The sequence below is a fragment of the Salvelinus sp. IW2-2015 genome, linkage group LG26 (genome assembly GCF_002910315.2).
Source record: "Salvelinus sp. IW2-2015 linkage group LG26, ASM291031v2, whole genome shotgun sequence".
NCBI classification, from domain to species: Eukaryota; Metazoa; Chordata; class Actinopteri; order Salmoniformes; family Salmonidae; genus Salvelinus; species Salvelinus sp. IW2-2015.
In genome coordinates this window covers 25,793,923-25,806,931 of record NC_036866.1, presented here as the reverse complement: position 1 = coordinate 25,806,931, position 13,009 = coordinate 25,793,923, and the positions used below count along the sequence as shown (strand labels likewise).

General features: G+C 46.7%; 1 protein-coding gene across 1 annotated transcript in view; it reads right to left on the bottom strand.

Annotated features, from left to right (window-relative positions):
- The window catches only part of sema4ba (sema domain, immunoglobulin domain (Ig), transmembrane domain (TM) and short cytoplasmic domain, (semaphorin) 4Ba), a 32,642-nt gene that overhangs the window by 6,951 nt on the left and 12,682 nt on the right, over positions 1 to 13,009 (bottom strand). Inside the window, exons 4-8 of the mRNA XM_023971645.2 lie at positions 10,937 to 11,048; positions 10,483 to 10,599; positions 9,969 to 10,126; positions 6,876 to 7,057; positions 6,406 to 6,556 (exon numbers count right to left, since the gene is read on the bottom strand). Coding sequence (XP_023827413.2) covers positions 6,406 to 6,556; positions 6,876 to 7,057; positions 9,969 to 10,126; positions 10,483 to 10,599; positions 10,937 to 11,048 — 720 coding nt within the window. The remainder of the gene's footprint in view (positions 1 to 6,405; positions 6,557 to 6,875; positions 7,058 to 9,968; positions 10,127 to 10,482; positions 10,600 to 10,936; positions 11,049 to 13,009) is intronic.

The following is a 13,009-nucleotide window of genomic DNA, read 5'->3' as shown; positions in this document are numbered from 1 at the left end:
CAATTTTGCGCATATATTATAACAATATTTTGGTGTTAAGTAGCTTTCAGCAGTTTTATTCTTCGGCTGTTCGAGCACACATTCTTTCCTTGAGGCTTGTTGTTGTCACGACTTCTGCCGAAGTTGATGCCTCTCCTTGTTCGGGCGGTGTTCGGAGGTCGACGTCGCCGGTCTTCTAGCCATCGCCTGTAACGGTGTTCCTCCTCCCCTTCATACGAAGAGGAGGAGTAGTGATTCRACCAAAATGCAGCGGGTTTTGAATACATAATGATTTATTAAATCAATCGACGAGACACGAAAACAAACACTGGGAAGGATTACAAAACAACAAAAAAACGAATGTAGACTGACCTACACCATGAGTACTTACATAAAACACGAAGCACGTAGGAACAGGTACAGACTATAACAAACGAACGAACAAACGCTACAGTCCCGTGTGGTACGCAGACACAGACACGGAAGACAATCACCCACAAACAAACAGTGAGAACAACCTACCTTAATATGACTCTCAATTAGAGGAAAACGCAAAACACCTGCCTCTAATTAAGAGCCATACCAGGCAACCCAAAACCAACATAGAAACAGCAAACAGACTGCCCACCCAAAACTCACGCCCTGACCATCACACACATACAAAACAACAGAAAACAGGTCAGGAACGTGACATCGCCGATCCATTTTTCATTTTCCATTTGTTTTGTCTCGTTTTCCCACACACCTGGTTCTCATTTCCCTCATTATGTGTTGTGTATTTAACCCTCTGTTCCCCCCATGTCTTTGTGTGGTATTGTTTATTGTAAGTGCTTGTGCACATTTTGTTTTACTGGTGCGAGTCGGGTTATTGTGCCCATACTTTGTATTTCTTATGCTGTTGGTTTAACTATTACATTTACATTTACATTTAAGTCATTTAGCAGACGCTCTTATCCAGAGCGACTTACAAGTTGGATTGTACTCAGGGCATTATGAGTACCTCGTCATGCCGTACAGGTTGATGAATGCTCCATCAGTCTTCCAAACATTTGTAGACAAGATTTTCAGGGACCTGCACGGGCAGGGTGTAGTGGTGTATATTGATGACATTCTGATATACTCCGCTACACGCGCCGAGCATGTGTCTCTGGTGCGCAAGGTGCTTGGTCGACTGTTGGAGCATGACCTGTACGTCAAGGCTGAGAAATGCCTGTTCTTTCAACAGTCCGTCTCCATCCTATTTCCACCTTGGGGGTGGAGATGGAGAGTGACCGCATTTCAGCCGTGCGTAATTGGCCGACTCCCACCACGGTAAAGGAGGTGCAGCGGTTTTTAGGGTTTGCCAATTACTACCGGAGGTTTATCCGGGGTTTTGGTCAGGCAGCGGCTCCAATTACCTCACTGCTGAAGGGGGGACCGGTGCGTTTGCAGTGGTCGGCTGAGGCGGACAGGGCTTTTGGTCACCTGAGGGCTCTGTTCCCTGTGCTTTCTTCTCGAGGAAGCTCAACCCGGCGGAGCGAAACTATGACGTGGGGGACCGGGAGCTGTTGGCTGTCGTCAAGGCTCTGAAGGCGTGGAGACATTGGCTCGAGGGGGCTAAACACCCTTTTCTCATCTGGACTGACCACCGCAATCTGGAGTACATCCAGGCGGCGAGGAGACTGAACCCTCGCCAGGCAAGGTGGGCCATGTTTTTCACCCGTTTTGTGTTCACCCTTTTTTACAGACCAGGTTCCCAGAACGTGAAGGCAGAYGCACTGTCCCGGCTGTATGACAAAGAGGAGTGCCTGRTGGCGCCGGTAGTGTGGGAGCTGGACGCAGACATTGAGCAGGCGTTGCGTGCAGAGCCCGCTCCACTCCAGTGTCCTGCTGTGCGTCTGTTCCGTCTGCTGTCCGTGACCGGTTGATCTATTGGGCCCACACGTCACCCTCCTCTGGTCATCCAGGCATTGGTCGGACGGTGCGCTGTCTGACTGGGAAGTACTGGTGGCCCACTTTGGCAAAGGACGTGAGGGTTTATGTTTCCTCCTGCTCGGTGTGCGCCCAGTGTAAGGCTCCTTGGCACCTGCCCAGAGGTAAGCTACACCCCTTACCCATTCCACAGCGGCCATGGTCGCACCTGTCGATTGATTTCCTGACTGATCTTCCCCCATCACAGGGAAACACTACGATCCTGGTTGTTGTGGATCGTTTCTCTAAGTCCTGCCGTCTCCTTCCTYTGCCCGGTCTCCCTACGGCCCTACAGACTGCGGAGGCCTTGTTTACGCACGTCTTCCAGCACTACGGGGTGCCTGAGGATATGGTGTCTGATCGGGGAACCCCAGTTCACTTCGAGGGTCTGGAGGGCGTTCATGGAACGTCTGGGGGTCTCGATCAGCCTTACCTCAGGTTTTCACCCCGAGAGTAACGGGCAGGTGGAGAGAGTTAACCAGGATGTGGGTAGGTTTCTGAGGTCCTAATGCCAGGACCGGCCGGGGGAGTGGGCAGCGTTCGTGCCCTGGGCAGAGATGGCCCAGAACTCGCTCCGCCACTCCGCCACTCCTCCACTAACCTCTCCCCTTCCAGTGTGTATTGGCATCAGAGTCAGACCGAGGCTCCTGTGGTGGACGACTGGTTCCGGCACGCGGAGGAAACATGGGACGCCGGCCATGTTCACCTTCAGCGCGCCGTGCTGCGCCAGAAAGTTGGCGTAGACCGTCACCGCAGTGAGGCCCCGGTGTTTGCACCGGGGGACCGGTTCTGGCTCTCGACCCGAAACCTGCCCCTCCGCTTGCCCTGTCGGAATCTGGGTCCGCGGTTTGTGGGGCCATTTAAAGTCCTGAGGAGAGTGAACGAGGTTTGTTACAGGTTACAGCTTCCCCCCAATTACCGCATTAACCCCTCGTTCCATGTGTCTAACCTCAGGCCGGTGGTGGCTGGCCCGCTCCAGGAGTCTGAGGTGCGGGAGGTTCCTCCGTCCCCTTGGGACATCGAGGGGGCCCCGGCGTACTCCGTTCGTTCCATACTGGATTCGAGACGTCGGGCGAGGGAAATTCTGGGCCCAGAGATGCTGGGTTCCGGTGGAGGACGTGTTGGATCCTTCAATGCTGCGAGAGTTCCACCGTCTCCGTCCGGATCGTCCTGCGCCTCGTCTCCGAGGCCGGTGTCGACGCGCTGCTGGAGCCGCGCATCAAGGGGGGGTACTGTCACAACTTCTACCGAAGTCGATGCCTCTCCTTGTTCGGGCCGGTCTTCTAGCCATCGCCAATCCATTTTTCATTTTCCATTTGTTTTGTCTCGTTTTCCCACACACCTGGTTCTCATTTCCCTCATTATGTGTTGTGTATTTAACCCTCTGTTCTCCCCATGTCTTTGTGTGATATTGTTTATTGTAAGTGCTTGTTCACATTTTGTTTTACTGGTGCGCGTCGGGTTATTGTGCCCATACTTTGTATTTCTTATGCCGTTGGTTTAACTACTAAGCTGCTCCGGCCATTATCAAGTTCTGCTCTCCTGCGTCTGACTTCCCTGCCACCASATACGCACCCCTTACAGTTGTAGTTTGGTAGTCAAAGTTTACGCCCCTTCGTCGGTGATTGGTCAACAGTAAGTGTTCTTTAAGTGTTTGTTGTCATTCAAAGACAGGCGACTAGTTTTCATGCAAATGTTTTCACTTGAAAAAAAAATTATTACAGATTTCTTGAGTTATCTTAGATTATTTCTGACTATTTTGAGGAAGTGTACTGGCTGATACAGCGTTTCATGGCGTCGGAGAAGATGGCTGACGTTTTCCTAACCAACTGTTTTTGGTTCATTATTTTGTGTTGTTTGTAACTTATTTTTTAACTTATTTTGTACATAATGTTGCTGCTACCGCCTCTTATGACAGAAAATAACTTCTGGACATCAGAACACCGATTACTCACCACGAACTGGCGGAAGCCTTTTTTTTCCTTTAACGAGTCCAGCGAGCCCGACGTGAAGGACAAGGACATACTGCTTTCCCGGGAAGAGACCCAAATCCCCGTAATTTGCGTGAAGAGAAGGCAGAGAAAAAGAGGTCACATCGTCGGATGTGGCTGGGCTTGCAAACCATTACAGACTACAAAGAGAAGCACAGCCGAGAGCTGCCCAGTGACATGAGCCTACCAGATGAGCTAAACTACTTCTATGCTCGCTTCGAGGCAATTAACACTGAAACATGTATGAGAGCACCAGCTGTTCCAGACGACTGTGTGATTACGCTCTCCGCAGCCGATGTGAGTAAGACCTTTAAACAGGTCAACATTCACAAGGCCGCAGGGCCAGACGGATTACCAGGATGTGTACTGCGAGCATGCGCTGACCAACTGGCAAGTGTCTTCACTGACATTTTAAACCTCTCCCTGTCCGAGTCTGTAATACCAACATGTTTTAAGCAGACCACCATAGTACCTGTGTCCAAGAACACAAAGGTAACCTGCCAGAATGACTACCGACCCGTAGCACTCACGTCTGTAGCCATGAAGTGCATTGAAAGGCTGGTCATGGCTCACATCAACACCATTATCCCAGAAACGCTAGATCCACTCCGATTTTCATACCGGCCTAACAGATCCACAGATGATGCAATCGCTATTGCACTCCATACTGCCCTTTCCCACCTGGACAAAAGGAACATCTATGTGAGAATGCTATTCATTGACTACAGCTCAGCGTTCAACACCATAGTGCCCTCAAAGCTCATCAATAAGCTAAGGACCCTGGGACTAAACACCTCCCTCTGAAACTGGATCCTGGACTTCCTGACGGGCCGCCCCCAGGTGGTAAGGGTAGGTAACAATACATCCGCCACGCTGATCCTCAACACAGGGGCCCCTCAGGGGTGCATGCTCAGTCCCCTCCTGTACTCCCTGTTCACTCATGACTGCCCGGSCAGGCACAACTTCAACACCATCATTAAGTTTGCCGATGACACAACAGTGGTAGGCCTGATCACTGACAACGATGAGACAGCCTATAGGGAAGAGGTCAGAGACCTGGCCGTGTGGTGCCAGACAACAACCTCCTCCTCAACGTGATCAAGACAAAGGAGATGATTGTGGACTACAGGAAAATGAGGATCGAGCACGCCCCCATTCTCATCGACGGGGCTGTAGTGGAGCAGGTTGAGAGCTTCAAGTTCTATGGCGTCCACATCAACAAACTAACATGGTCCAAGCACACCAAGACAGTCGTGAAGAAGGCACGACAAAAACTATTCCCCCTCAGCAGACTGAAAAGATTTGGCATGGGTCCTCAGATCCTCAAAAGGTTCTACAGCTGTACCATCGAGAGCATCCTGACTGGTTGCATCACTGCCTGGTATGGCCATTGCTCGGCCTCCGACCACAAGGCACTACAGAGGATATTGCGTACGGCCCAGTACATCACCGGGGCCAAGCTTCCTGCCATCCAGGACCTCTATACCATGCGGTGTCAGAGGAAGGCCCTAAAAATGGTCAAATACTCCAGCCGCCCCAGTCATAGACTGTTCTCTCTTCTACCGCACAGCAAGCGGTACCCTAGCGCCAAGTCTAGGTCCAAGAGGCTTCTAAACAGCTTCTACCCCCAAGCCATAAGACTCCTGAACATCTAATCAAATGGCTACACAGACTATTTGCATTGCCCCCCCCCCCCCCCCTTTATGCCGCTGCTACTCTATTATTATCTATGCATAGTCACTTTAATAACTTTACGTACATGTACATATTACCTCAATTACCTCGACTAACCGGTGCCCCCTGCACATTGACTCTGTACCTGTACCTCCTGTATATAGTCTCGCTATTGTTATTTTACTGCTGCTCTTTAATTACTTGTTACTTTTATTTCTTATTCGTATTTTTTAAACTGCATTGTTGGTTAGGGTATTGTAAGTAAGCATTTCACTGTAAGGTCTACACCTGTTGTATTCGGCGCATGTGATACAATTTGATTTGATTGATTTGATTTGAAGAGGGACAAACCGCTTTTTGTCGTTTGAAGGTATTTTAAGGGAGTATGTGCGCACAGATGTTCACTTTCGCCTAGTCGAGTTCTGCTAGGAGCAAACCAAACCTATGTATGCAGACACCTTTAGTACAGTCTAACGCCTTGATGCTGCGTTTGATCAAACTGATCAAACTGATCAAACGCAGCATCATCTGGATATGTGTACAACAAAAGTTCAACATTCACCTTCTGCTACCATTTCTGTCAAGTCGTCTGCGCATACAGTTTTACGCATACGTTCGAGAAATCCAACGTATGCACCACACAGAAGGCACTGCAACACAATGCTTCAAGGCCAACGCAACGTTGCATTTGAAATTAATGTACTTCTGGTGTACCACCAAATGCAACTGCACTATTGGTGTGATCGAGGCGTAATGCAGGTTAGTGATACTGTGTCAGCTGTCCAGCAGAGGGCAGTGGACACTAACTCACCGTTCCAGGCCGTGGCTCAGGGACAGGGTGGTTGTAGGTGTACCACTGCTGGGTCTCCCGGTTGACCTCCCGGTAACGGCCGTTGAAGGCCTTCTCCACCTGGTCCATGGTGAAGGCACACACTGCTGAGCTGCCAGAGGCCCCTTTATACCTGGGATAACACCACACAGCAGTTAGGCTGCATCACATTCCTCTTCCCCCAAGTCATCCTATTCTTTACTCTGACAGTAGTGCCGAACTAGTATAAAGTACGTGATCAATAATGTCTCCAATACACCATAGACGAACAGAGGGAATGGAGGTGTGGCTGTTTTCCCATGACTGGGTCAATGATAATCTGCTATAAACTGTATGGAAAATGTTATTGAGGAGATGAGTGTAATACCAATATTTCATTACCCAAATCAATAGAAAATCCTGCACACTCTTGCATATGTACTGTATGTCTTAGTGACAAAGTGTTTCCTCACCACTGTGAAGTGAAGACCCCATAGAACACGGTGTTCTTCCAGTCTTCTGGGCTGGGCGTCAACACAAACATGTCCTGGATGATGTTGAAGGGGAAGCCATCGTCAGGCAGCGAACAGAGGAGCTGTGCTTTTAGGAAGGTGGTCCATTTCTTCTGCAGCACCCTCTCTCCTCCTTTGTCACCCTGTAATACAAATCAGAGCTTTGTTACAGTATATGGACCTGCAGTCACAGTAACCCAGTGTCCAGTAGAGGGCACAAGCATGTACGTTTAAACTGTAAACCCAGTAGTTGAAATGGTGAGAATGCATAATAATCTGATGTCATGGCAAACAACTTGCCTAAATATTATTATGGTTTACATTCTGCCTGGTATACATGTTCTACACCTGTTGTATTCGGCACGTGACAAATACAGTTTGATTTGATATATGTAATGATATGTCTGAAACATTATTCTCCCCAGTTGTTTACCTCGAAACGAGGCACTGTTTGAATTGGCAGAAATGAGAACCAATATTGTAAAACCACTAGACTGAGTACAACGGATGGTGGCTATAACACATCTCCCCTGGGGCAGTGGAGTTCTAGGTCAAGAAAACAATATAAGACATCACAACTGGATGGAAGAAAAACACTGGGGCACTGGGGAGGCCAAATGCTTTTCAGTGAGAGAGCGAAAAGGACACTGCTCACACACAATGCCTCTCCACGGACACTACCACTCTGAACCTGTGCCCGTGGCACTACCCTGCCTGGTGGTCTGTGGTCATCTATGGGAGCATGATACTTGGTTGGCTTGAGAAGCTAAAAAAGCAGCACAACTTTTCCATTAAGAAATTATTCATTCACTTAGATCACTCCAACCTCTGCATGAAAGATATTATTTGTGAGCCTTACAGCTATGAATGCTGTACCTATACAGATAGCTGAATGTATAGGGAATGTGTGGGGACATACAACTGAAAAAAGGAATATAATTGTCTGTTTACATTCACTTGAGTCTGTGGCTCAGAGTGCAGCAATTACTCCAATTCTTGTCTGGGACATAGATCTGAGGAGATTGAAAAGACTGAGGGAGGAACGGTAAGTCATCTTCACAGAGCACTGTTCAGAGGACTAAAAAGAAACCAAAAGAAGTCTAGCCTACATAACCCAGAGCCCTGTAAGATGTGCCTTCATCTGAGTCCCCCTCTGCCCAACATTAATCAGAGGAAATAACATCAGTGAATGGTAAAGGGAAATGACACGTGACTAATGCTGAGTTTCAGAAGCAATTACTTGCTGTATTAACCCAACCAGATAATGAGCTACATGTATTCCCTGCTCTGCTCTCCTGGGTCTACCTAGTTATTATTAAAACCAGAGAGCGTGTGTACCTAAAGTCTCTCCTTCTGAATATTGGACTGAAAGTGCTCAATTCATTAATCCCTTACATAAGCCCCCCTTTCCAACACGCAGGTACTCAGGGCCAGGTTGAATTTCCAGAGTTTCTGTAATAACAGTAATACCAGCTTGTTGTGTTTTTCTGTTTTCTGCACAGCTGTATACATCCACAATGCTCCACCCATCAAAAGTTTTATTTTCAGTATTATTGTAATTCTGTATTTTTGACAATGCCTTGTCTACAGTTTCACCAACACATATTGCACCATCCAAACCTTTACAAGAAGAATTCCCTAACAAATATAAGAATAATATAAGATAAGAAAGTCCAGGAGCTGTAACTAAGATACTCTGTACTCTGAGTTCAAATCTCCCCTGTKATTGGCCTGCACACCACCATCCTGTATTTCATTTTAGAGGAGAATCAAGGGTGTGTCCTGCAGTCTCACTCTAACAGTGGCAGACACACTGGTTACCATTTGACTGCCACTCAGTGTCAAGACATACACCTGCAGACAGCTACTGTAGAGAAGCCTTGCTACTTGCAGTCTGCAGAGCCTGGGATGTATAGGCAGTCAACATCCTATTACTAGAAGCTGTCTGCTGCCTGTTTGAAAAATATAAACAAGGGAAAATATCCCTCCATTGGAACTGCAAAAAGATGCCTGTCGCTGCTAAGTGTAGACTGCTTTAATGAGTTTAGCTCGTATGGCCGAGGTGGAAATTAAATTAAAAAGGCACGGAAGCAATTGAAATGACTTGTGAGCTGGCCCCAAAGCAGAGCTCTATTTCACATCTCATCATGGTAAATATTTTCWAATTAAGTTTGATAATAGGCTTTGGTGGACGTTTGTTTGTTATATGCGGGAGGACAAGGTGCTGCCTGCAGGAGGACTTAGTCACACAGCTCCTCCCTTCATTGTATTCACCTCACTCTGTCCACTCTGGCAGCACTGCAATGGTACTGCTTATCTCTTCATAAAACGAAAAAGGAAAGAAATGCAATATTACAAGATTCTTTCCCGGAAGATTGACTGCTGGAAATGCAAAGCCTGGGAGGAGGGGTGTTGCCCATAAAACTGTCAGCTAGTATTTCACACTGTGTTTGGATTGGCCATACTACAGCTGGGATAAACAAGAGGCCATGACCATGCTGTCAAAGTGAGGGCAGATTCTCTGGTCACAGAGAATAGAAGAGGTTCATTAAATTATTGTGAAGAAGAAGTATCACTCAACAATAGACCGGTGGTAAAATGTTTGGAAACCATTCCTTTCAGGTTCAAATTCTGGAAACTGAAATAAAGTGTTCCGGCTGCTCGTAGTACACCCTTGTCTGCAGGTAAGTGCAGGAAAGAGGTGGAAAAGGAGAAGGCATTTTAGGTCTGCTGTGAATCCTAGCTGAATGCTAATATTTGCTGAAATGTGATAAGAGTGGAGGAGGGCCCAAACAGGGGGAACTCACAGGAGGAATGTTTTTCTGTAACACAAACCCCTGTGTCCCTCCCCCCCTGTGAAACCAACCACTTCCACCCTTAAATCCCCCACCTCACACACACATGCATACACCACATAGAAGTGTACACACACACACTTCTCCCACTCTGATAGAGTCCATTAAAGTGTGTCTAAATCGGTGGGGTTGAGGAGAGCCTTGCTCAAGAGGAAAAGACACTCTTTAGACAGGCCATCTCCGTTGAAGCGTCACTCACCTTACACACGCGAGCGATGCGTGACACAATGGTTTTGTCAAAAAAATCGAACTCTTTTCCCGCTTCGCTGAAGAAGAAGTAAATCTTATCATCGTCGCCTACTGGGTTGCCTTCGGGCAGGCTCTCCTGGATGTAGGCAGAGCCCACAAAGGCTGGGTCTGGAACAACAACAAAGAAACCACAGGGTGAAATGTAAACCTAGAACTATGCATTCTAGTACACAGACATGCCTTTTACATCCACAAACGTCTTCTGGTGATTCAGTGATTTTGCAACAGGAATTGTGGTAACTACTGCATGTTGAAATTAACAAAATACCATGGAAACGCCTATAGTTCTTCAAAGCTACGGTCATTTTCATTTATCATGTCCAGCCTGAGGTCTTCAAATACTGATTGTATGTTTAGGGGAAAACTATTTATGCGTGTATGTTTACCTTATCAGCCAGCTTCATATACAAACAGTAGACCATGACATGAAGCAGTTACCAGATAGCTTGAAGACCTGAACTTACCTTGGAGCCAGTTCAAGGAGTTTTCTGTTTTCAGGGCAGCGCCTTGGCCCAGGCTCTTGTAAATGATAGGTTCATTTCCTTGGAAATTACTGACTGTACCAGCATACAGTTCTCCATCTATAATGTAAGGAACGATAAGATGAAGACAAACAATATCTGGACCTAGAGATGGAGCCTCTGTGTCACTCATAACAAACCCTGGAATCTAGAAGGGAAGGGTTGTCTGCTAGTATATTTACAGTATGGAAGACACTAAGGATGGTAAAATATACATTGCAGCTACTGTATATAAAATATTTTATAATTGATAAATCAGTAATTAAGTTTGTCTACATTATGTCTATTATTTTTATGTATGTATTGACTTGTATACAGTATGTATTGCGTACACAGTCTTATGGAAGCCAAACATATTTCCCTAACAGTAAATAAGTGACCCATATAGTGAACGTACCGGCTATGATGGCAGTGGACTTGTACTCAGGGTTGAAAGGGCAGCGGCTGCGCCCGTCCTCTGTCACTATCTCTCCAGTCTGGCTTCTCACCAGGGTGAAGTCAGCTGTGTTCTGGAGAGGACCCAGAGAGAAAGAGAGGATTGAGGAGAAGTAGGGCTGTAATCTACACTGACAATTCCCACTGCCTGCTGGCCACTCTGTTCGCTACTACAGCGCTGTAGTAGAACCACCAATTTTCCCACGGTTGCACACCAGCCGCTGAAGCTAATTGGCAAAATTATTTGGCTAACTCCTCCCACCTGCGAACACACACAAGAGACACCCACATCAAACCACACCGGGTGTTACACAAATTACACAATGTAAATGTTCGTGTTGCACAACTTTTAGTTGTCTCATTAAATGCTTTCAATATTTGTATATGAAAATGTATAGATGGTTTGAAGTTTTTAAGTCATTGACATTTGAAGCTATTGACCGTTTAAAATATTGTCCGATGTACATTGTGCAATTTACTGATGGCCACTAACCAGCCCCATAGGGATATCGAATGTCAAACCAAATTGACCATGGGCATTACAATCGGGTCGCGTGCAGCTGCGCTCTGAATGTATGATTATGTGGGTGCTGCCATCTGTGGGCAGGATTGAAATAAACCCAACCTGTTATGCTACCCTTCATTTTTTGCATTATCTTGCCAATCTCACTTTTGGATGAGACTGACTTTATGACCAAATTTATCTTAAATTCACTTTGTAGTACATTTTTACACTATAATAAATATTATGCCACATAGGCCATTTTTAAATAAGAAATAGCTTTAAGGGGCCGTCGCTCTTTAAGTAAATGTTATTATACAATTCCTTTTAAAAGCGATCTGGTGATGGGGAAGATGAGGAGTGCTGCTTACAGAAGGAATGGACATAACTTTGTATACTGTACTTTATATCTCTCTGTGTGGGCTGAGACTCAATGGTTGTGATAAGAGAGACGCTCGGGAATCCTGGTTCACAACCTAAAGTTCAGCCAAGATACTTCCCCTCCTCCCTTAATGCCCCCCCACCCCATATTGAAGTAGTACAAGGGGGAAAGGGACACACATTTCAGATGTTCTTTGACTGTCAATATTTTTAAATGGAAATGTCAATGTTATTCTGAATTGCCTCAGAGACTTGTCTGCTCCATCAGCAGAACACTTTTAAAGATGCACTTCCTCTCAAATCTGTGTGTTCTAAAACGTCTTCATACAACCCAGAGCCACACATGCTCACTAAGCATCTGTAAGGGGTATAATTGGAATACACTGAAAAAAATGCAGTCTCCAGGGGGATAATCGCATGGAGAAGAAAATAAGTACCTTGATTGACAGAGTGAATTACATGGCTAATCACATCTCTCGACAGCACACAGGCATGGTGGTTCTCTCTACAACATACAGGCATGGTGGTTCTCTCTACAGCACACAGGCATGGTGGTTCTCTCTACAGCACACAGGCATGGTGGTTCTCTCTACACACACAGCATGTTGTTCTTCTACAGCACACAGGCATAGGTGGTTCTCTCTACACACACAGGCATGGTGGTTCTCTCTACAACACAACAGGCTGGTGGTCTCTCTACTACACACAAGGCATGGTGGTTCTCTCTACAACACAAGGCATTGGTGGTTCTTCTACATCACACAGGCATGGTGGTTCTCTCTACACACACAGGCATGGTGGTTCTCTCTAATCACACAGGCATGGTGGTCTCTCTACAACACACAGGCATGGTGGTTCTCTCTACAACACAGACATGGGTGGTTCCTTACATCACACAGGCATGGTGGTTCTCTACAACACACAGGCATGGTGGTTCTCTCTACAACACAGGCATGGTGGTTCTCTCTACAGCACACAGGCATGGTGGTTCTCTCTACAACACACAGGCATGGCGGTTCTCTCTTAACACACAGTCATGGTGGTTTCTTCTACATCACAACAGGCATGGTGGTTCTCTCTACAACACACAGGCATGGTGATTCTCTCTACATCACACAGGCATGGCGGTTCTCTCTACAACACAAGGGCTGG